At 42.7% G+C, this 24,949-nt stretch overlaps 3 protein-coding genes across 14 annotated transcripts in view; 2 read left to right on the top strand and 1 right to left on the bottom strand.

Moving 5' to 3' along the window:
- The window catches only part of Spata6l (spermatogenesis associated 6 like), an 82,179-nt gene extending 69,967 nt beyond the window's left edge, over positions 1-12,212 (bottom strand). For 5 of the 11 annotated variants that reach the window (XM_035441895.1, XM_027406445.2, XM_027406448.2 and 2 more), the window contains exons 1-3: positions 12,048-12,211; positions 7,828-7,965; positions 4,543-4,591 (exon numbers count right to left, since the gene is read on the bottom strand). In XM_035441895.1, coding sequence (XP_035297786.1) covers positions 4,543-4,591; positions 7,828-7,965; positions 12,048-12,086 — 226 coding nt within the window. In that variant the 5' untranslated portion in view covers positions 12,087-12,211. Of the gene's footprint in view, positions 1-4,542; positions 4,592-7,827; positions 7,966-11,980 lie in introns of all 11 variants that reach the window. The other 6 variants (XM_027406449.2, XM_027406452.2, XM_027406447.2 and 3 more) reach the window with 4 other exon arrangements.
- Plpp6 (phospholipid phosphatase 6) lies at positions 8,193-11,240 on the top strand. Its single transcript, XM_027406454.2, has one exon. The coding sequence runs from the start codon at positions 8,274-8,276 to the stop codon at positions 9,144-9,146; it is 873 nt and encodes a 290-aa protein (XP_027262255.1). The 5' UTR covers positions 8,193-8,273; the 3' UTR covers positions 9,147-11,240.
- Positions 12,213-18,523: 6,311 nt separating the features above from the next.
- Cdc37l1 (cell division cycle 37 like 1) overlaps positions 18,524-24,949 on the top strand; it is a 29,367-nt gene continuing 22,941 nt past the window's right edge. The window contains exons 1-2 of one of the 2 annotated variants that reach the window (XR_003483522.2): positions 18,524-18,809; positions 23,203-23,484. Coding sequence is in view for 1 of the 2 variants with exons in the window: in XM_027406455.2 (XP_027262256.1) it covers positions 18,678-18,809; positions 23,203-23,484 (414 nt within the window). In the remaining variant the exon portion in view is untranslated. The remainder of the gene's footprint in view (positions 18,810-23,202; positions 23,485-24,949) is intronic. The other variant, XM_027406455.2, reaches the window with a different exon arrangement.

The following is a 24,949-nucleotide window of genomic DNA, read 5'->3' as shown; positions in this document are numbered from 1 at the left end:
ATGGACTTTGGGAGCCCATCCCACATAGAGAGATACTCCCTGAGCCTAGACACTTGGGGGTGGGCCTAGGCCCTATCCCAAAGGATATGACAGACTCTGAAGACTCTCTATGGAAGGCCTCATCCTCCCTAGGGAGCAGAAAGAGTATGGGATAGGTAGGGTGTTAGGGGGGGCAGGGGAGGAGGGGAGGGAGAGGGAACTGTGATTGACATGTAAAACCATCTTGTTTCTAATTCAAATTAAAAAATGGAGAAAAAAAGAGAGAGAGCACAGCTCTTGCAAAGGACCCAAGTTCTATTCCCAGCACCTGTGTCAGGCAGCTAAGAACTGCCTGTAACTCCAGCTCTGGAGTATATAATCCCCTCTCTTGCTTTTCTGGGCACTTGTGTATACACGTAGCACACAGACACACATAAATAAAAGCATGTATATTCATAGAGCACTAAAATAACATCATATTATGTTATCCATTAATGCAAAACTTTAGCTTGCCTAAAAAGCATGCTGTATGGCTATACATGTGTTATAAAATGTATCTTACTATGTTCCTTGAGATTAAAGTAGTTTTAAAGAGGTTATTATATCTATAAAGACAAGACTAAAATTTAAATCTTGGACCAGGAGGGGTGATTCGCAGGTTAAAGTGTATGTTACTTAAGCCTGATGATTTTAGTTAAATTCCCAGAACCCACAGAAGCAGCAGATAACCAACCTCTAAAGTTATCCTTTGAGTTTTATATATGCACCCACACTCACATGTCATATGTGCAAGCACATGCTCATGGGCAGGCACACACACACACACACACACACACACACACACACACACACACACACACACACGCACGCACGTGCGTGTACACACACACACACACACACACACACACACACTGGTGTGCACATACTCACACATGCATCACCACATATAATAAGCTTTGAAATACTGGGCGGGGGCGGAGAGAACCTGGAAGATGAACAAACCACCCATGTTTACATGGATTGCCAGAATATAATGAAAATGACTATAACAAAATGTGATCTACAGATTCAGCTCAATTGCCATCAAAATTTCAGTGGCATTCTTCACAGAAATATTCAAATGGAAGCCACACACACAAGATACCTAAAGTGCATTAGGATGGGAGGGAGGAGACCCACATGCCTGCCCGGGGGAGGGGGGGCTGCCTGGGGGAGAGAGGAGAAATTATTATGGTAAGCAAACATGGTAGGGTATGAGAGAGACAGAGAGAGGGGGCAGAGAGAGAGAGAGAGAGAGAGAGAGAGAGAGAGAGAGAGAGAGAGAGAGAGAATGGTTCATGTCCTGTGGAAAGAGGCATATCTGAAACAATGAAGGCAGTAAGGAGCAGGCTGAGGTGGGTGGCTGACTTGCCACCCAGAGCCATGGTGATGCCCTGGGATGTTGCCAAGAACCATGTCTGGGTCTGTGGCCCCGCAGCAGCTTTGGGCTGTAGCTCCTGTTACCACCAATCAACAATGGACTGATGAAAAGAAGACACAATAGTGAAAAGATGAAGCACAAACGAACAATATGAGAAAGGGCAGGTGTGAGGACACACACCTATAACCCAGCACTTAGGAGGTGGAGAGGGAATCAGGAGTCAAGGTCATCCTCGACTGTATAGTGAGTCTGAGGCCAGCCTGGCTTATAGGAGACCTAGTTTCAAAAAAAAAATGGAAAAAATGTTCAACATCCTTAGGCATAAAGAGAACACAAATTAAAACTACATGAAGAGTTAATCTCACTCCAATCAAATTAATTATTAAGAAAATAACAAATGTTGGTAAGAATCTGGGAAGGGAGGGAAGGAAAGGGGAGGGGAGGGGAGGAAAGGGAAGGGAAGGGAGGGAAGGGAAGAGAAGGGAAAGGAAGGGAAGGGAAGGGAGGGGAGAGGGGGGAGGGGAGGGAGGGAAAGGTAGGGGAGGAGAGGGAAGGGAAGGGAAGTGAAAAAGGAAAAGGAAGGGAAGTGAGGGGGAAAGGAGGGGAGGGGAGAAGAGGGAAGAGAAGGGAATGGAGGGAAGGGAAAGGAGGGAAGGGGAGGGAAGGGGAGGGAAAGAAAGGGGAAGAAAGGGAAAAAGGGAAGGCAAGGGAAGGGATAAAGGAAAAGGAAAGGGGACTGTTACACACTGCTGGTGGGAATGTGAATTAATCCACTTGGTATAGAGATTGCTCAGGAAGAAAAAAAAAGACCCTAAAAACTGGAAGTATCATGCAACACAGATAAAGTGCTTCTTGGTATATACCCAGAGAACTCAAGACAACATACCACCAGGATCGATACTCATGGTTATTGCAGCACTATGTGCAACAGCTGAGCTTTAGAATCAGCCTGGCTGGCCATCAACGGATGAATAAAGAAAACGGTCCATACACAACAGAGATTTGTTCATGCCATCTTGGTTACATTGCTATTGTTGTGATAAGACACCATGACCAAGGCAACTTGTAAAAGAAAATGTTGAATTTGTGGCTCACGGTCACAGAGGGTTAGAGTCTATAAGCCATTGTGGCAGGAAGCATGGCAACAGGCAGGCAGGCATGGTAGTGAGCAGTAGCTGGGAGCTCACATCTTGAGCCGTAAGCAGGAGGCAGAGGAAGAAATACTGGACCTCAAAGCCCTTAACAGCGGCACATCCCATCACATCTCTTGATCCTTTCCAAGTAGTTCCACCAACTGGGAGCAAGTATTCAACATATAAGCCTATGGCACTGTTCCCATTCAAACCATCTCACAGACAAAGAAGAATACATGCACATTACTAGCAGTAGAAAATAGATGTAACTGTATGTAGATCACCACATAAAGTGAAAGAGAGACACAGGCAAATGTTAGGAATTTTCTCTCATTTGAAAGTCTTGGGATTCTTTAGAAGGAATACTTTTAACTCGGTTTTAGAGAAACGCAATCCAATTAAAAAGTAGGAAGAAAGTATGAATAGACATTTCTTCAAAGTACATGTAACACCATTAGCTATTAGAGACATGCAAAAACAATGGCAAGCACTGCAAACCCACAGGCCTCAACCAATCAAAATGACAGCAAGAAAATATTAGCCAAAACAGCGGAGAAAGAATGAACCCTCCAAACACTGCTGGTTCATTATGAAGTGGTTCAGCTGCTTTGGTAAGTAGTGTAAGAGACTTTAAAGGTTACTAAACATACTGTGAGTTACTATATGATCCACTTATATGAATGTGTTTGTATGTATGTGTATATGTGCCCGTGCATGTGTATGTCCAAGAGAGTTGAGAACACATTTCCATACAAAAACTTATACACAAATATTCACAACATCATTATTCACCATAGTCTAAAAAGCATAAGCAAACCAAATGTCCATTAATTGATGACTAGAAAAGCAAAATGTGGTAAATTCATATGCCAGAATGTTAAAGAATGAGGTACTGACAAATTCTGTAATATAATGAACTTGATGCTAATTGGAAGAAGCCAATCATAGAGGACCACATGCCACACACACTCCATGTGAGATACTAGAATAAGCGGATATCTGCTCACTGGGAATGGTGGAACATTCCTGTAACCCCAGCACTCAGGAGACAGAGAAAGGAGTGTGAGGCCAGCCTGGGCTCTGGGGTGGAGAAATTGACATTTGCATTTGATCGGACAGTAATAGATGCATAAGAAGTTAACCACTAACAGATGAAGTGTTTCTTTTTGTGGCACTGAAAATGTTCTAATTGATCAAATGATCTAATTGATTGCTGTGACAGAATCCACTTTATGTTTATAATAACCAAACAGAATCGTATCATCCAGAAAAAAACATTATAATATAAAATTTTGAGAGTTTTTGTTTTGTTTTGTTTTGTTTTGGGTGGTTTTAGAGACAATGTTTCATGTGGCCAGGCTATCCTCAAGCTAGATATATTATCAAACTTAAACTTGAAGTTTTGGTCCTCTTGCCTCTAACTTCCAAGTTAGAGGTTAGAGTCATGTGCCACCACATCTGGTTTCATTGAGAAAAAACGTTGATAACAATTTAAAAAGTGACTTGAGGTAGGTGTGATGGGTGGCGAGATTGAGTGGGCAAAGAAGCCCAAGGACCTGAGTTCCATCTCAAGAACTCATGATGGAAGGAGGCAATCAACTCACCATTGTCCTCTAATTGTCTCAAGCACACACAGCACACTCGCACCTATATTCTCACATACACATACACACACACACACACACACACACACACACACACACACACACACACACACACAATAATAATAATAATAATAATAAAATTTAAAGATTGCTGTGATGACATATGTCTATAATCCCAATACTTTGGAATAATGGGGGCAGGTGGAAGTTCAAGGCCAGCCTAGATGACACAGCAAGATTATTTTTCTAAAACCCAAACAAACAACAAATAAATCATGAACCAAATTTCACCCTAGAATTTCCCTAAATTTGAATATTAATGAAACATAAATATCATACTTCAGAAGCATCAGAATTCTGTACCTATGAATTATATATGAGTCTTTTTTTTCTCTTAAGTACCTACTTTCTAAAATTTCTGCAACAGCTCCGGGATCGATTGCATTTTCAAATTTCTATAGAGAAAATCAAGGAAAAGAAATTTTCAAGGTTTTTAGTAAAAGGTATTCCTAAAAATTGTAGTTTATGTTCTTTCAAGTAATTAGCATATAGAACATCAAGCCATACAATATTTTAGGGTTCAACAGGAACATTTTTAAGATGTGTGTGGTGAAAGTACAACAAAAAGCACAGAAGAATTAAAGTTATCAGAATAATAAGTGCAAAATAAGTTGAGTTAGCTAAATCTATCACATGCTTAAAATGCCATCAGTTTGACCTACTGTACCAGCAAACACATTTTGCATCAACCTGAGTCTTGAGTACACAGAAAAGCATTCTGCATACAGCAGTTACTCATCAAGTGTTAGCTAGATGACCTCTCTGCCCACTCAATCGGTTATGCTAAACAGGAAGACAAACAGAAATTTTAACCATATGTAACATCAAAGACAAGTAGTGGCAGGGTGAGGAGGAAACTCTACCATCAACTACAGAGAAACATTACTATTTCACCTTAAATGCTGTCAGATCTGCATACTTTGTGCTTAAAATAACAGATTCTGAGGCAGCACTGAAACAGAACAGGCCTCCAGGGACCTTATGAAAAAAAAAAAAAGATTTTCAGTAGTTTTCAGCAATACCTTTAGCCTTTAAACTTCTGACTTAAATGATGTTTAAAGGTAAGCATGGATAAAATTCTGCTTGAGGTTTCAAAGCCAGTTTTCTTTTAAGGGCAAAAATGGACACTGCTTTGCTGCTTACATTTATTAAGTAAATGTGGATAACATGGGTTTTTTTTTTTTTGCCTAAACTATTTAAGTAGCTACATCCTTCCATTTCACACTATTATCAGTTGAATTGTGTACCTGTCAGAATCACAGGTTGGCATCTAACCCCAGTATCTCAGGGTCAATATAGATATGCTTAGTTAAAATTTGAATGAAGTCATACTGGAGTAGATTGGGCATCTAACACATGGTTGATGCCTTTTTCATTTAAGTTAGTATTTGAGCACAAAAAAAATCATGTTTTTAAAGTTAAAAATAAACTAAAAAAATTCATGAATGTACTTGAGCAGGAAAAATTCATGAACCAGACAGAGCTCAGAAGGAGCCCCTGTTATAAACTGGGCAGAGAGTTTTCTACTCTGACATGCCAAGCAGAGAAAGCAAATGTAGTTGATTGGTCAGAGTGGGCAGGCCAAGCACAGATCACCTGACACTTCTCATCCAGGAAGTCTCTGCCTCACACAAATCTTCCTTTGACTTAAACAACTAGAGCCTCTCTTGTCTAATGCTCAGAATGTTTTTAACTCCATGCACTATAAAGAACAAAGGTTACATGGTGAATATTGGGGTGAGGTGCTCTAAATCAGTAAAGCATCCATCCCCCCTGCCTTGAGAAGTACCAAGGTTCCAACAGCATTCCACTGTCTTCCAGCTCTCAGTACTGTAACAGTAAGTTGGCTGTCTGTGGGTTACTTCTGTATGCCACCTCTAAGAGCCCAATATATCCCATGAAAGGGTTTCCTTATATGTGATCTAGGGAGCAGTCAGCTTGGTCTATTCAAATACAATGGCTTATGAATTCTTTTGAAGAATTTGTTTATCCAGATGCTTTCAAGTATTCAAAACTGAGTCATGCAAACAGGCTGTGGGGGAAGAAAATGCTTTTGCTACTTGCTATAAGTATTTTGGGCTAAAGAACGGGACGATTGCAAGAAACGTGGAACTAGGAGAAACTAGAATGTAAGCCTAAACAACTCAGTTTTAGAAAAAGAAAAAAATGGTATACTCAACTAGTAATCTCAAACCAACAGTGTTTCTACACAGCAGTAGGGAAACATCTAAAGTTTGAGTCTCAGACATTCTCCTTTTAAAAAACAAAGGAGGTTAGACTAGGTACGTTCCCAAGGTGGTTGATGGATGTATCATTCTGTGCTTGCACAATTTTGTATCTATGGGCTTCTTACAGATGTATCTTAGAAGTCCTCTACAGGGCTATTGAAACTGATAAATGAAGAAAATGTTGGGAGGAAAAAAGCTACCTACTTTTCATCATACCTATTGCTTGCACATGGCCAGAAGAATCATCTGGGTTTTCAATGTATTTTCTAAGGTAATAACTATTTGCTCTTTTACCCAATCAGTTTGCATATTTTTTAATGAATAGGTTGTAATATTTTTTAAGATCTATTTATTTATTATGTATACAGTGTTCTGCCTTCATGTATGCCTGCAGGCCAGAAGAGGGCACCAGATCTTATTACACATGGTGGTGAGCTACCATGTGGAGGCTGGGAATTGAACTCAGGACCTCTGGAAGAGCTGCCAGCGCTCTTAACCTCTGAGCCATCTCTCCAGCCCCTGGGTTGTAATTTTTTTAATGTTACCATCTTCATCTTTTCTCCCATCCTTGAGTCAAAAGAGACAGGTGGGTTTCTGGGCACCATTTCCCAGACCTTTTGAAAGCAATGTGATGTAGTCTTTCCTCTGCACCAGAGTCCCCTGTCAGTGACACTAGCAAAATCATTAGACTTACGAAAGAGAACTCTGATTTCATCTCCAAATCCAAAACCAAAATAGTTGGTGATTAAAGAGTAATGAAATGGGATGAATATTCTACAGCACGCTGTAGTGGTAAGCCCTGGCTAGTGTTGTGGCCGTATTTTTTTTTTTTTTAAATCATGATTGCATTCATTGGAATGGAATCTAGCCCTTACTACTAGCTACATAACACACTTAAGGTAACTCAGAAAACATGGACGACTTTCTTGTGTTTAGTTACAAGATTTAACTGATTTAGTTATAGTTTTAAATTATTTTTCTGGGTTTGAGAAAGTTTTTTTTCTTAAGGTCTGCAGTTTATTAATAGCCCCTTTCATAAATGTAATGCAACTGTCTCTAACACCTCCAAGAACATTCAGAAACGCTCTCTGCTCCAGTTAGAAAACGCCATGGGAGCTCCAAGAATAGAAAGCACCCACCAGGGTATTTAGCACTCGATTGACAGAACTTGGCTCGGACCTGCAAAGCAAAAGCAAGTCTTCCAGACTATGGTTTTTGCCTCAAGACTCCCTGTACTTTTAAATTATACTGAATTGTCTTAGGGTCAGTTTTTTGTTTTTTTTGTTTGTTTGTTTGTTTGTTGTTTTTTTTTTAAGGAAAAGAATGTACAAAAGCCATTATTTTTTATAGTAACTAAGTATGCTGACTCCAGGCAGCACAACCCACTGAGAAGTCAAGATCACCTTTTCAAATCTCATGCTCTGTTGAATCTCAATAGGGAACATAGAGCGAAAGCAGTCTGTCTCCAGGTACTGATTCAGGAGGTAGACTCCAAGGTACACACTTTCCTTGTCCGGCAGGAACACTCCCGGGCAAGAAATCTTAAAAAGAAGAGGAGGGCAATCAGGGTTTGTTTTTGTGCAGAATGGTTGTTTCTCCTAACCTCCCACAGCCTCTGAAATTACCCCATCACTGCATCCTTCACCCATATTTTCCAACATCGCCACCCTCCCAACTCTCCTCGAGCTGGATATTCCGGTCCCCTCCCACGTCTCCACCAGGTGTCACAATCGTGCTCTGCGGCTCCTCGGCCCGCCCTCCAGGATGGGAGTGCGGAAGCGGAAGAGGCTGCGGAGCCGGGAAGCCTCTCTCGGAACTGGCCGGGTCCCCGGGACCGCCGCCCGCCGCGATGCCGAGCCCCCGGAGGACCATCGAGGGACGGTCGCTGGGCGCCTCGGGCGGGAACAGCGTCCCGGGCAGCCCGGCCCACGGCGGCGGCGGTGGCAGGTTCGAGTTTCAGTCATTGCTGAGCTCCCGTGCGGGCGCGGATCCTGCCTGCGCCCGGCTGCGCGCGTCCGACAGCCCGGTGCACCGGTGCGGCTCCTTCCCGCTGGCCTCCGCGGGCCCCGCTCAAGCAGCCCCGGCCCTGCCGCCCGAGGACGACCGCATGAACTTGAACCCGTCCTTCCTGGGCATCGCCCTGCGCTCCCTGCTGGCCATCGACCTGTGGCTATCCAAGAAGCTGGGGGTGTGCGCCGGGGAAAGCTCGGCCTGGGGCAGCGTGCGACCCCTGATGAAGTTGCTGGAGATCTCGGGGCATGGCATCCCCTGGCTGCTGGGCACCCTCTACTGCCTGCTTAGGAGCGACAGCTGGGCCGGACGCGAAGTGCTGATGAACCTGCTCTTCGCCCTGCTGTTGGACCTGCTGGTGGTGGCTGTGTTGAAAGGGCTGGTCCGCAGGCGTCGACCAGCGCACAATCAGATGGACATGTTTTTCACCCTCTCGGTGGACAAGTACTCCTTTCCCTCGGGCCACACCACCAGGGCCGCCCTAGTGTCGCGGTTCATTCTGAACCATCTGGTGCTGGCCATTCCACTGAGGGTGCTGGTGGTACTGTGGGCCTTCGTCTTAGGCCTCTCCAGGGTCATGCTTGGGCGGCACAACGTCACTGATGTAGCTTTTGGCTTTTTTGTAGGCTACATGCTGTACAGCATTGTGGATTATTGCTGGCTGTCACCCCACAGTGTTCCGGTTCTCTTTGTACTGTGGAATCAACAGTGACACCATTTCTTCTTGTTGGCACCAGGAGGTCTGAAGGTTTCCACCTTCGAGGAGTCTGACCTAAACCAGAGCCATCCAGGCACTCTCAGACACTTCAGGCACCTTTGAGAATTCTGGGACCCCACTGTCTTGACATGTTCCTAGTGGGAGCACATGCGGGCTAGTATTGAAAACAGCTATACTAGAGAAAGAAAGTCTATTGTGTATATATTCAACAGCTGTTTATCTCCAAGACAAATGCAAAGGAATCAAGCTGACTGATTATATGATTGCTATTTATTTAAAGTTGACAGATTTGTGTTAATTAGTAATCCCCCCAAAAACCAATGTTATCACTTGTAAATTGAATTTTAAGAGACACAAGCTTCCAGATAAACCATGTGCTATTCCCAGACCTTTCCCTGTGGTAGATTTTAAACAGTATTTTTAAAGTCTAAGGCTGATTTTTCCAGTTCATCCTCTGAACATCTGTTGCCATAATTGGAGCTTTCTCTTTCTCCTGATTGCTCATAACAAGCTCTCCCACCTTTGTGGATTAGGTAGTAAGAAGAGGTTACATACAGTAATTGCCTTTCTTCCTATACCTCTCAAAAGCCTGTGGATGTTTACTTTCTATTACTCTTTAATAGTCTTTTAGCATTCCTAGAACAAACCGAGATGTTAAAGAAGACATACTCAAAAAGTGGGCTTGTCTAAGGTTCCCAAAGAAAAGTAAGTATGAGACTACTGTTCATTTCCTAATTCTGTTGACAACCAGTAGCAATGCATAGCAGGTAGCCTAGAAGCTGAGCTGCTGGGGAGAGGCTGGGGAAGTTAAGAGTCTGGAAGTAGGCAGACCATAGATGTCAATGACCAGATGAAGCCCTGCTGCCCATCATCTCTACTCAACAGAGCAAATGGTCCTCTATTAAGTAAAAAATGGAAAAGTGATGTGATTTTTCAGTGTGCTATCATAGTTTTCTTGTGTTTATCACAAAGAAGACTGTATGCTATCCATTTTTCATATCAATTCCACTTTGCTGTATCTAGCACATTTTAGGTAATAGCACTTAACTTGAAATTCTTCAGGAGAGCCTATTGCCCTACGTGACCACTAGGTATGACTCCTAAATATCTGTTTACATGGAAAGCTGTTCACTCACACGCCTCCCCCAGTCATAAGACCAAAGATGACCAAATAATGTGGTAGACTCTGATTACTGTCTGACCTGGAAAGACCAAAGAGAGTATGTGCTATATAAATCTGTAAATGCTGCTCTATCTGGAAAGAAACCCTTTAAATCACTGGGGCAGTGGTATGTCAGATAATCTTAATGACCAATTGTTCTGGCCATTTATAAATAGAATGGATTGTTGGCTGTGATCTAACATGCAAGGGTGTGGACCGGGCTGTACAGAATGGCTGTGCTAAACATATTCTCACGAGGAGGAAGCAGGACCTGGGGGGGGGGGTGGCGGTCAGGCACACCAAATAGGAACAGCTCTTCCTCTGAGTAAACAGTCACTGCATTTCCACAACACCCTGAACACTGACTACCTCTTTGCTTACTAACTCTGCCGAGCTGTGAGGTTCTAAGTGGTCTGTGTGTGTTGTTTAAAGTTTCCGATTGGGGTGGGGGCTGAGGGTTTTGGGGGGGGAACGGGAGACAGAGTTTCTTTGTGTAGCCCTGGCTGTTCTGGAACTGGCTCTGTAGACCAGGCTGGCCTTGAATTCACAGAGATCCTCCTGCCTCTGCCTCCCCCGAGTGCTGGGATTAAAGGTGTGCACCATCACCACCCAGCTTCAGAGATCATTTTTAATTGTAGCATTCAGGCAGACAGTGTCTGCTCTTAACCGTGTCCCCAGATTTGATTACTGAGGGCTGATCTTCTAGTTTCTAGTTACACTTCTAGAATGCCATGTTTTTGTTTGCTGGGGCCTGAGTTTGCCGGCTGTCTAAAATAGGATCAGATCAAGTCATCTGACTTCATGGATCATCCTAAATTCTCTAGAGTAAAATATTGTTTTTTCTTTTGTTGTTGTTAATTGCTTGTACACTGAAGGATGCCTTTTAAAAATCAAAATAAATTAAACCGTAATGTTGAATGACATGAGATGAAATCTTAATTTCTGTTTTGCTGTAAGAGAGCTCTCTTGGCCTTGTAGGGTTCCCTTCCTCTTCCTCAGCACTTGAAAGTGATACAGCACAACTGATAACTGTCAGTAAAATGGAACCAAAACTAGGATCCTTTAACTTCATTATGCTCCATGAAACAGAGTTTGCTGTTTTATGGCATCTAGCTGAATTTCCATGCAGTGCCCTGTTAGCATCCACTGGTAACTATGGCCAGTTGTGAAGCACCTTATAATTAGGAGGCCAAACTCCATGCCAGTCTTGTTATTATAAATGGGATGATGGGAGAATGGTGAAACAAGAGGAATAACTGACTCCCAAATAGGAATAGTATAGTCCCTGTGCTCCAGCACCTCACTTAAGGAGTTGGTGGGTAATTATAAAGTGTTTATTGTTAAACGGAGTGTCCTGTTGAATTTAGCAACCCAAAGCCAAGGGAAAGTGCTTTGGTTCCTAGAAGTGGCACATTCATCAGGAGTGGAGCTTTAAAAACTATATATTCTTTGACTACTTAGAGAAACAACATTAAATCCTTCTACAAAGTCTTTTGAAATGAAAATACTTCTTGAACTTTTCAGTCAGGATCGTTTTAAGAAGCCAAGAAACATAATGGTTTTGGAAAGAAAAATAAAAGACGGGACAGATTGAACTGAATTAAAAGCTACGGAGTTCAAGGGTGATAAACGTGCAAAATCTTAGGGACAGAAGAACAGCTTGTACCAAAAGCGATGCGTGTGGAGTAAGCGGAGAACGTGGGGTTAACACGGCAGGCTGGCCGATCTCTTACCGCCCGGATATGTAGCTCCACCACCACCTCCAGAGGCATCCTTTCCTGTGTGGGCGAAAGCACCGCAAAGATCCTTTTGTGCTGAACCTTGAACCGATTATTTCTTAGTTTACATCAAGGCAAGGGTTTTTCCAGAAGTTTCCCTGCCTCCCACCCCACCCCTTTGTTCCCCCATCAGTCCCTGCCCAGGTCCCTCCCACAGGGACGGGTATCTCACAAGCTTTGGATGGTAAGCTTCCAGAAGGCGGAAGCATCAGGTTGCCACGGACACTCAAACGCTCAACCTTCTCCCCTGGAACGCAAGAGAGGCCAAGGCGCAGGCGCGCTAATGCTCGGCTGGGAACCCCAGTTCTTGTTAGCCTCCCTGGTGGTGGACCGGCTCAGCTTTTGCTGTCTTTCCCTGGATTCCTGCGATACTTTCTATTTAGCATAGTTTCCTGTTCCCTACAGGACTCCCATATTAAATGTATTGTCTCCTTTTGCCTCAGAAAACATTCTCACTGTCGATAAGAAATTGAACAGTGTACTAATTAGAAATAGAAAGGTCATTTCTAAAGTTAGAAATCAAAACTGTCAGTTCCTCTTCACTATACAGTTCAGCTTTTCCAAGTAGTCTAAGGCAAGCATTGAATTGCATCATCTCCCAGAGGAGATCCATCGGGTGGCAGGCAGAGTAAGACGTATCAAGTGGCAAGAGAAATGACATTTCCCTCTTTTTATGTGATTTTTAAAACAACAGTGGACAGCAGGAGAATGTGGCTGTTTTTAGCAGATCCAAATTTTCCCAAAAGGCCAATGACTCAAAAAATTAAGCAAGTAAATAGATAATGTTCTTAAAAATTAGGGCTGGGCCATGTGGTTCAGTTATTAGTGTTTGCCCAGTCTAGCGTCCACCAGAACTACATAAATCTGTCTTTGGTGGATGTTTGTACTCCTAGAGCTGTTAAAAGAATCAGAAAGTCAAAGTTACCCTGGGATAGCTAATAAGCTTGAAGTCAGCCTGGACGACATGAGACCCTGCTAAAAATAAAATAGAATTTTTAAAAAAGTATTTTGTGATTTATTATTAATACATTGAGATCTATGCAGTTGGAAATGATGCAGGAAGATGTCCTTAAAAAGATACTGCTGAAGATTTTCACCAGTAGCTATAGTTCGTTTTTTGAAAGGAAAATACCAGTGTGGTAATGAATGGAGCATTATGTCTATACCCAATTCCTAGTGCTATTTTTCTCTACAACCAAAGGCGTACAGAGATGGGTGCCAAGCTCTCTGGATACCCAGAGCACAGATATGTCATAACAGCTAACTGGCACAAGGCCTGCAATATCACGGGGATAGCACCAATTGATAATACTAATACTGTGTCAAAACAAATTTATAGTTAAGTTTCTAGAGATAAAATAAAAGGTGGCATCAATTCTTATTGAAGATCTACAAAAAGGTGGGCATGTTGCATGTGGTCATTTCATTGGCACAGTAATTCTTTGGGAGATGTTACCTTTATTTTTCAGCTTCAGACTGGAAGCCAAACAGCCTTTTCCCCAAGGCTATATACTAATAACACAGTCATGTTTGAGTTCAGGTCCCTACCACCTCACTGCTCCACAACGCAGATCTTATTGGTCCCTAGAAACACTGTCCTGTTCACGTGCTCTTTGTGCCCAGTCTTTCTACGTCTTGATATCCTTAGACTCTCTTCTAACAATTGTTAATACTAGGCTCACCTGGATGGGGTGGTAGACCCTGAGTTCTTTGGATTTCCCTTTGACTATCTAGCCATTCTTTTTGTCTGTGTTTGCTCTCCTTTACCTGGCCAACTAGTATTTTTGGAATCCTTTGTTTAACTCACTGACCTTTATTGAGGTGACACTCAATATATACTGGTTAACACACACAAGTTTGCGTATGCCACCCAGATCTCTTAATTCTTCCCATTGTGGTTACTTTGTCCCCGACTATGGTCATCTCAGACTCCCAGATGCCACGGAAATGTGGAAGCTGCTACAGACATAATGTCTCAAGCCCTTCTTGCAAACCATTTAATCAATGATGCTGCCCATCTCAGCTGGAGACCAAGCAAAGAGATTTAAGGATTAGATTGTCACCAAGTCAAGTCAAATGAATGGCTTCATCTCCGATGTAGCTACCTGTACTGAGTTGGTTTTTGTCAACTTGACACAAGCCTAGTCTTATCTAGGAAGGACTTTTAATGGAGAAAATGCCTTCATAAGACTGGCTTATAAGCAAGTCTGTGGAGATTGTCCTCATTAGCCATTGATGTGAAAGAGGCCACCCCACAGGGAATGGAGCCATCCCTGGGCAGGTGGTCCTGAGCTGTATAAGAAAGCAAGCTGAGCAAGCCAGTAAGCAGTGTTCCCCCATGGCTTCTGCTTCAGTTCTGCCTCCGTGTTTCTGCCTTGAGTTCCTGCTCTGGCTGAACTCAGTGATGGAGTGTGAGCTGAGAGTTGGAAGATGAAATGAACACTTTCCTCCCATGTTGATTTGGTTCATGGTGTTTTATTACAACAGTAGAAACCTTAAGACTGTGTAGCAATAAACAGATGCCAGTGACTAGCTTCTACTACCACGGGCTTCTGCAGGGCAGCTTGATGGCTCAGCATTGCAGAAATGACATATCTCCCATACTGTTCACATCCTAGCCACAGCAGAGAAAACAAAAGCATTCCCCAAGTGGGAATCTCCACAGAGTGAATTAATCAGGAGCAAGAATGTGACAATCAGGTCCTCATGAACAAGTTGTCTCTTTTAGCTTAAAACAGAATTATTAGCCCAACATCATAAATAACAGAAACAGCATCTGTGTGAGGGAGAAACTTTTTTTTTTTAAGGAATGAAAGGAAAGGGTATGAGGAAATGCATATTGTTGGTAGGAATGAAAATTTTTTAAATGTGTGAGTATCCAATGGCTACTATAACAAATTTCTATATTCTCAGGACCTTAAAATTTTTATTATCTTCCAGTTTTTCAAAACAACAGTCTAACTTGCATCCTTCTGGGCAAGAATTTTAGGCAGCAGGAGGGTACTGGCACCTTTCAGTTCTCTTGCATTTCTAGTTTCTAAAGGTTTCCTTGGCTTAAAGCTCCCTTCCTCCATCTTCAAAGCCAGTGACATGAAATCAAGTCTTGGTTGTGCTGCCTTTGTGCTGGGCTTGTTGGAGGTTTAAAAGCACCCACTGCTCTTGCACAGGACCCAAGTTTTGCTCCTACCACCTATGCTGAATGGTTCACTTGATGGAGCTTGACTCACTGTAAGTCAAGCTGTGGCCTCTGCCAGCACCTGCACTCATGCACACACACACACACACACACACACACACACACACACACACACACATTAAAAATAAGATAATCTTTTTAAAAAAGTTCTTGTGACCATGTTAGGACCACTCAGAGAATCCAAGGTAACTCCCCTATTTTAAAGTTAATTGGTTAACCACTCCAAGATAATTCCAAGAAGAATTATCTCCAGTAGATTCCAAGATAATTCTCCTATTTTTTTTTTTCAAGACAGGGTTTCTCTGTGGCTTTGGAGGATGTCCTGGAACTAGCTCTTGTAGACCAAGCTGGTCTCGAACTCACAGCAACCTGCCTGCTTCTCCCTCCCCAGTGCTGGGATTAAAGGTGTATGCCACCACCACCTGGCTGGTAATTCCCCTATCTTGAGATTAGTTGGTTAACAACCTCATTTTCACCTAAATCCTCAATAACCCCTTTATTATGTAAAATAACATACTTTCAGTCTCCATGGTTTGGATATGGTCATCTTTGGGGCCAATTATTGTGCTTACAATAGACAACTTCTCTAGAAAGTGATTTGATGTCTCTCAAAAATTTTAATTTGGCTCAGTATTTCTGCTACTAAATTCCTAAATTCTGTGGATATACTTTCACACAAAAACCCATGAAGATATATGTCACATCATTAAGATTTAAAAACAAAATAAGAACCAAATGTTCACTACATAGAGTCATATTAAGCTGATGGATACTACAGCATGAGAAAAGAAAGGAGCAGAGCGGTGAGCTTAACAGTAAATAATCTCTAAGAAGAAAATAAATGCATGGAACAAAAAAATACATTTAATACACTGCCATTTCAGTTAGGGAAAATACAGTATGTATAATTATGCTTCAAGTATTTCTGGGGCAGGAGGGCAGGGGAACACCAGAGACTTAATAATGTATACCTTTGGAAAGAGCCTCAGGTAGAGTGATGGAAGGGAAGCTTGCTTTTCATTTAATACCCTAAGGTGCTGTTAGATGCTGTTATTCCCAACAACCTCTATTACTAAACCCCAAAGAGAAAAATATCAAATAATTAAAGAACATAAAACAATAGAAAAAGAGAAGCCTAAAAACACAGAAAAGAGCAAGAGCCCACATGTTGGAGTCAAAGCTATGGTCATTGACAAGATCATTCCCCTTACAAAATCTGAGCATTCCTAAGATAAGAGGTCAGGCAGAAGAGAAGGAAACTGAGGAGAGGGACTCAGAACTTACAGTGAAGCTGTGTCCACAGAGAGCTGGTTTCTTTGTCAGTCACCACTCAAAGCACTTTGTGGTTTCAAATAAAGAGGGAAAAACGGTTTTGTTTGTTTGTTTTGTTTTCTTTCTTTTTCTCCTGTCACACTTCACCCCCTGTGACTTTTTAAACCTGACTTTAACAGGGGTTGAGTGAAATGCTTTTCAACTTTTGTTAATGATTTAAAAGTTATATACTTGTAGGAAAAATCTTCAATCACAATACAGGAACGCTAACAGTAAAAGAATCTTTCCTCCCTGGCCTTAGTTACCGAGATTATTAAATTTCTTCTATACCTTCCAAGAAGTACACACACACACACACACACACACACACACACACACACACAGCATGCATTTGAGTGTGCACCTTTAAAAAACAAACAAATTCAAGTTCTCACTCTACATAGATTTCCTTAACTCAGTTCCCGGTCTATGCAGCCCAGCTTGGCGGTTAAGTAGACACTCCTCATGCCTCAGCCTTTCCCAGGATTACAGACGTGTGCCACCACACATAGTTCATTCCAGAGATATTTCCATATCAGCACACTTAGATCTACTTTACTCTTAATCCATGAACAATTCCATTGCTTCTACTTATTTATTTTTTAGCATTCTTTTACCACCTCCAAACATCTTTGTAGAGAAATCATTGGCCACTGCTGTAAAAATATTGTCGGGTGTTTTCCTGGTCGAGGAAGAGCAGAACAGAAGCATAAATGGTCTCATGTCGTTCCTCTTCCCTGGAGGTTTACCCAGCATTTCTAACTACATCTTTCTCGTGCATTGGTCAACCAGTAGGATTAACTAACCTCAAGAGTTTACCAACCAAAGCGAGGGCAGATGGCTCGGTGGATGAGAATGCTAGTTGTGCAAGCATGTTGTCCCCCAGCAATCGTGTAAAAAGCTTACACCTCTGTAGGAGGATTGAGACCCAAGGATCATGGGTCTTGCCTGGTGTCAATCTAGAGTTCTCCAAGCTCAGTGACTCAGTGAGAGACCTTGTTTCAAGGGAATAGGGTGAAGAATGATGGAGCAGACAAGGGATGTGGTCCTCTAGCCTATTCCTGTGAACCTCCAACCCCTCATACACAAAGCTTGCCAAGCAAAGGCCGGGAGATTGTAGACTGCCTGGATCCTAGCAGTCTCTGTTTCTGGTCCTAGAAATTGATATTAGGACCTACCTGTGCTAGGCAAGCACTCTACTATCAAGGTACATTCCCAGGTCTTGGGTCTCTCCCCTCCCTCCCTCTCTCTCTCCTTCCTCCTTCCCTCACCCGCCCCCCATTTTGTTTTTCAAGACAGGGTTTCACGCTGTAGACCAGGCTGACCTCAAACTCACAGACATATGCCTGCCTCTGCCTCCCGAGTGCTGGGATTAAAGGCGTGCGCCACCAATGCAGGCCTCTGCGTCTTTCTCTTAAAATGTGCTCTGGGGCAATTTAGGAACATTTCATCTCAAAAAAGAAAAAGGACAGCGAGAGCATGGATCTTCACGATTCTAAAAGATATGAGAGACAGGAAGCCCTCCGATATGTCTACTTGTCTCGATTCTTCACAAACGTGCTTGCTCCGGTGTTTGATTTTTAGCGTCCTCCCCAGCGGTGGGTCCCAGGGTTTGCAGAACTGTCTTGTCTCGAGTAACCTGAAGTTAAAGCAAAGTTGGCTCTGCTCCCTAAAACGCTCCCCCTCCGACTCCGGCTTAGACTGCCGTGCACGAGGTAGCTGCAGTTTGGAACACTAGGAGGAGGAGCAAGGCAAAACTCCCCGAGATCACCGGGACCCGAACCCTCAGTATCGCTAGTCTCCCTGGACCCTCGCTCGGCTCCAGACCTCAGCCCTCCGCTCAGGCGAAGCCACGCCCTGTCTCGTCCACCGGAAATGACGCCGCGGCCGGCTAGTTCTTCTTCCGCAGTCGGACGGCGGCGCGGCCCAGGCCTGCTCCCGGCGTGCGTCGGCTCGGCCGACGGCAGGGGAATTGTGGGTAACGACCGTGGCCGGCGGGGCGGCTGGCTCCGCCCAGCGGGTTCTACTCACGCCGGGGCAGTTGGCGGTGGCGGTTGTCGGGCCCGGACCAGCGGGACATGGAGCAGCCGTGGCCGCCGCCGGGCCCCTGGAGCTTCCCGAGGACTGGCGGGGAGGCCGAGGAGGAGAGCGACGTGGACGTGTCCCCCTCTTCTTCCCACTTCCCGCCGGTGCCTGGCGGCGGCGCCCAGGTGAGAGCCGCCTGCGTTCGTGGGGGGCGGGGAGGGGGGAGGACGAGGAGAAACGTCCGCGGGCATCGCGGGGGCGGTGGTGCTCGCCCGCTCACCCGCCCACCGACCCACCCACAGCGCTGGCAGCCCCTTCCGCCGCGCGCTCACCCCCCGGCCTCCACGTCCCCTCGTCCCCGCTCTCCCTCCCCGGTCAGCGCGGGGATACGGGGGCCGCCCAGGCTGCATAACGTTGACCCTTTGTCCTCTGGTACGCGCTTCCACCCGAGCCTTTTATTGCAGGCTCCGGCTACTCTGTGCACAGTTGCTGGGAACAGCGAGCGACTGTACTTGTCTTAACAGTACACCGAGTCCTGGCACCAGCACCTCACGCGCTCTTCTTTCCCACGCTGACATCTCAGCGGATTCCCTGAGCCTCGCTTCCGCTCACGCTTTGGTCCCTTACTGTAAAGCTAGTTTCGTCCCTCCGGTGGAAAACATCACAGCCACAGGACTGTGGCTTTTCTTTCAGACTTCCACTCCCCCGCCCCCCGAGTTCCTGATACTACTTGTGGTTTTCAACTCCCGCTTTCCCGACTCGGAAGTATGACATGTCATTTACAGTTTGTTTTTTTGTTTTGTTTTGTTTTGTTTTCTGCTTACATACGTCTCTTGTCCTGACTTCTCACCTGGGTGTGTTTTGAACTAGATTTCAAGATCACAGACAAAACACTAATCTGTTCAGTGAAATTGATTGTAGATGTCTTTTTTTTCCTAGGCTTTGTTTTTTTGCAAAACGCGCTACAATATTGTAACAATAACCTTTTTTTTTTAAATAAAGACGACCGTTTTAGATTGTCTGCCAGCCAGTGTAGGATAATGGTGTCATGTCAGCCAGCTGAGTTAACTGGACTCACACAACAGTATGCTGTTTCATAACCGCAGGCAATGCACATCTAGCTAGTCACAGGGAAAGTGAGGCAAAATGAGAGTGAGAGTGGATGGGTCAGTCGTCACCTGCTAATTATGGCTCACCGGTGTCATCTGTGTGTACATGGTATTACAGTGGGAGAAAGTGAACAATTGCTAGTGTCAGTTTGAACAGATGTGGCGAGGGAAAATGATCTCAGGAATTTCAGTGCGTTGTGGTTGAATCCAAGAAGTAACCCAAGAAATTCAGTATTTTAAAGCACATTTTACCGTTGCATTTGTTTAGGTGATGGGGTTTAAAAGTAAAGAGGCTTTTATTTCCTTCATTAAAAGAGATTCCCCTGAGGTCATCTAGTTAGTTTGAGGCAGGCTTCCCGCTAGAACTCTTGTGCACTGCCTATCTGGAGAAATGCTATAAGATTTTATTTGCATGAGAAAAGCCTTTAAATAGTGGTAAAAATCTGCAAAGTCATTACTCCCAAGGATCTATAATAATTACAAGTCTTCTTATATTTCTTATTAGCTTTAGGACTTAAATTTGGGGGTTAGTACTTAAAAACAATAAAATGTTTAATCAATCAACAATCTTTTAAAATCCGGATTAGATGGCTGGCTTAATTTTCTGCCAAATTTTCTGGTCAAATGTGAGAGATAGTGCTATCTCAGTATGACTAGTGATGTGTGAAAAGGCAAGCCAGAATTTGGAAGTCCTATTTAAGAATTTTTTAAAATTATTGTATCTTTGTATTGAAATTTTCGTACATTGTTTTGCTCACGTTTTTCCACTCTAACTCGGCCCATATTTTCCCTACCTGTCTCCCTACCCACCTTTATGTTATTTCTCTCGTAAAAATGAAAACAAACCACCGCCAGGTGAAATTCAAAATCAGCAAAAGACCAGTAAGAATAAATAAATAAATAAAATTTTAAAACACTAAAATGAAGCAGAATGTCCACAAAAACCCATTAAGTTTGTTTTGTGTTGACCTATTGTGCTAACTATTCCTTAGCATAGGGCCCTGGAGTACGGTTGATGGTACTCAGTAACATTCTGTTGAAGAAGGTGATTTTCTCTTTTCTAGCAGGTATTAGGGGTGGAGCCCCTGCCCTCTTACCCCTCTCAGGGCTGGGACCCTGTCTGGCTTGCTATTTGAGAACTTTTGACATAAAGTTACAACAGTAAACTTTAATAACAACAGTTCCTTTGCAAAGCTTTTGTTCATTAAAATTTATGTTCTTCTAAAATTTTATATGGTCACTGATTAAAATAAGACCTAATGTGACTTGGGAATGTAGCTCAACAGAATGTAGCTCATGTTCTTACCCTAACATGGGGCATTGCATTCTTTTTTTAACTCATTATACTTAGTCGTCTCAATGCATGTTGGATAGAATGACCAAATGGTATAAGGGTAGTCTATGGAGAATAATTTAAAAATAAATCATTCTATTACTAGGTTTGATTTGAGAAATACTTGCTTCTGTTTAATTAGAAAGTGAAGATACCCCATTTATTCACAATTGCCTTTATTGGTATAGTTTTGTCTTTTACAAATAAAGTTTTACAGCTTCGTTTTCCTCCATTTTCTGGCTCCATTTTAAAGTGTAGTTATCTTCGGCTAATTTTTCTTTTTAAAAATCATTTTATTGTTTTGTGTATGAGTGCTTTGCTTGCATGAATGGATATGCACCCCATGCATTCTTGATGCCTGCCAAGGTCAGAAGAGGATGTTGGATTCCCTGGAGTTACAGACAATTATGAAGCATCATATAGGTGGGAGAAATGGAACCCAGGTTCTGTACAAGAGCAACAAGTGCTCTTAACTACTGAGCCAACTCTCTAGACCCATAAATTTTTTTAGTGTATCAAAAAGTAAAAATAAGTGTTTTATTTGATTATTTAGAGACATGGTGGTATCTGGGCTTTAAGCCCTCATAGTGACTAAATAAGGAACCAGGAGAGCAAGTGTCCATAAACAGCCACAGTCCACATACACATACTGTAGAAATCTTGAATGTGTTGTGCCTGCAGACTCAGGAAGTAGGATAGCCTTGTTTATTACCTGCCTCAGAACAGTTTGTTCAAGAAGATTAGTTTATTCATCTAACAGTTATTAAATTCTAACTCTTACAAAGCTGGTAGTCAGAAAGAAAAATAAGTATCATGTTAAAAATAAATAACCACTGTCGGGCAGTGGTGGCACACACCTTTAGTCCCAGCACTCAGGAGGCAGAGACAGTGGGAATTTCTGTGAGTTCAAGGCCAGCGTGGTGTACAGAGTGAGTTTCAGGATAGCTAGGGCTACACAGAAAAACCCTATCTCCTAATAACCAAAACAAAACAAAAAACATACTATAGAAATGTGTATACTTTGGGTTTGGAGAGAATGGATAAGAAAAGGCTTAAGGATTGGGCAGGAGTTGGATAGAGAACAGAGGATTGTCGGTGAAAAGGGAAAACAGGGTATTGAGAGTGGGAAGAGTAAGCCAGAAAGTAAAAGTAACTGGAACTCAGGAGTCTTTAATTGTCATTGTCATCATCATCATCATCATCATCATCATCATCTCTCAGATAATGGACTCTAGTAAATAACATGAGGTCCCCCCCCTTTTTTTTGAAGGAGCACTCTAGTAGAAAATGGCTAATGAAGACTAAAAAATAGGATTATATTTGTACAGTTTAGATGTAAAATTGTAAGGGCTTGAATACTGAAACAGGTGTGGGAACAGACTGAGAATAGTGGTTCTCAGTAAGTAATATCAAATTGTGCTTTTAACCAAGAAATCCTAAAAAAAAAAAAAACCCTAGGTTTTGTTGAAACAAAGAGTATAAGAAATTAAACACCTATTGCATTTACATAAGTAATTATGCAAATATTAAAAGTTATTACTCTCCAGTAGAGCAGAGTCACCAGGATAGACCACTCAGCACTTAATTTAACCTTTACTTTTTTGATTTGGATTGTTAATGTATGACAATATGATATAATCATTTATAAATAGAATTTTCTATTTTGAACTCTCACATTGCCACAAATTGTGGTAACACAGAAATAAAGTAGAAACAATAAATGATTGCTTTGAAGTAAAAGGATTCTCAGTGCAGGAAGAAGCCGAAGGTTGAAGCTCTGAAGGTCTGGTTTTCAGGATGAGGAGCCATAAATAACTGACGAACTGGACTTAAGCTTTGCTTTCCGACTGGTGAAGAATCTGGAGCCTGCACATCTGATGCTTGTTGTGGGCCAGCTGTATGCAAGTTACTGACAGTTGCCAGGCTTTGTGTTGTTAGTTGTCAGGGGAGGGGAGTGGATGAACAAAGAAGCTCAGAGTCTATTGACGAATGTAAAATGCAATTGTAGACAAAGAGTACAGATATGCCGTGCTCCAGAAACATCACACAGAGATTCTCTGAGTTGGAAAACAGTTAACCGTCTCATTGCTGCCACCTTCTTTCCTTACTAATACTGTTGTTGATACTTTTGTTTAGATGTATAGTGATGGGATTGAGCTGGCTTGCCAAAAGCAGAAAGAATTTGTGAAGAGCTCTGTGGCGTGCAAATGGAATCTTGCTGAAGCCCAGCAGAAACTTGGCAGCTTAGCTCTGCATAACTCTGAGTCCTTGGATCAGGAACATGCCAAAGCTCAGACTGCAGTGTCAGAACTGAGGCAGCGGGAGGAAGAATGGCGACAGAAAGAGGAGGCTCTGGTCCAAAGAGAGAGGATGTGTCTCTGGAACATGGATGCCATTAGCAAGGATGTTTTTAATAAGGTATGATCTTTTGTTGGACCATAAAGAAAGAAGAAAAGGTCCTGGGTATGTGGCTCAGAGGTAGAGCGTGCAAGAGGCCCTGGGTTCCATTCCCAGCACCACAGATGAAAAACAAAGAAGGAAAAACAAACACTTCTGTAAATAACTGTTAGCAAAGCAACAGAGAGTCCTGTTAAACAGCAAACATCTCCAAGCCTTGCTTTCTTCAACATCTAGGGTAGCTGGGAAGATTAAGTCAGGTAACGTCTCAAAAGGTAATGTGATGGCCTGTGCCTGTGCGCTGCCCCTGACAGGTGAGTCCTTCCTGCTGTTGCTGTGCTGTCAGCTCCCTGTCAGTTTTGTGGCACACGTAGTCACTGGATTTGTAAATAAAGTTGTTCAGTTTGCCAGCACAGGTTTAGTAAACTCAGGTAACGATCTCTCTTTTTTAAATTTAAATTTTATTGTAGTGGGTTATGTAAAGCTTTTTCTTGGAGGTATACAATGTACTTTGATATATCCAGCTCTTATACCCTTCCGTTCTTCCTTTTCTCACCCATTTCCCTACCTGCTAGCTGCCTTTGTGCCCCTAGATAGTTTCACATTGTCTGTACTTTAGTGATTTTGTGCACTGATAGAAAATCTAGGGCCTACACATGAGAGAAAACAGGTAATATGATTATATACAAGTGTAATTTATTTTCCTGCAAACCACATCACCTCATTTTTTATGGTTATTAAATAATGTGTTTTACATTTATACATGTGGGTGTATGTATGCACTAGTGTATGTTTATCTCACTTTATCCTTCAGTTGTTGGATACCCATGTCAGTTCCATAACTTAGAGCTATTGTCCTAGCTAATAAAGTAGTGCAACAAATTTTGATGTGCAAGTACTTCTCATACGTTGACTGACAGTCTTTTAGGTAACTATCCAGGAGTAAAATAGCCAGGCCATATGGTAGATCTATTTTTAGTTTCTTGAGAAATCAACATTCTAATTTCCATAGTAGCTGGGCTCTCATACATTCCTATTAGTGTGTGAGTGTTCCCTTTTGTCTGCAACCTTGCCAGCATTTGCTGTTACTTGTTTTTGTAATGACCGCTATGCTGGTTGGGATGAGATGGAATCTCAATATAGTTTTGATTTGCATTTCTTGGATGACTGGTAGTGTCGAATTTTTTTTGTTTGTTGGTTTGTTTTTAGCCATTTGTTTTTTATCTTTTGAGAATTGTCTGCTCATTTCAGTAGCCTATTTGTTGATTGGGATGTTTGATTTCTTGTTAGCCAGTATTTTGGTTCTTTGTGTGCTTTAGTAAAAGATATTAGGGCCAGTGAGATGGTTCAGCAGGTAAATGTGCTTGCCACCGAGTCTAATGACCCAAGTTTGATCCTTAGGACAGACCCATATGGTGAAGGGAGAAACCCTTGAAGATTGTCTTCTGACCACCACACACGTTCTGTGGTATGTTCTCCCAGGCAT

Source organism: Cricetulus griseus, chromosome 3, assembly GCF_003668045.3.
Source record: "Cricetulus griseus strain 17A/GY chromosome 3, alternate assembly CriGri-PICRH-1.0, whole genome shotgun sequence".
Classification (NCBI taxonomy): domain Eukaryota; kingdom Metazoa; phylum Chordata; class Mammalia; order Rodentia; family Cricetidae; genus Cricetulus; species Cricetulus griseus.
Note: the sequence above shows the minus strand (reverse complement) of the source record. Positions and strands in the feature narration are given on the sequence as shown.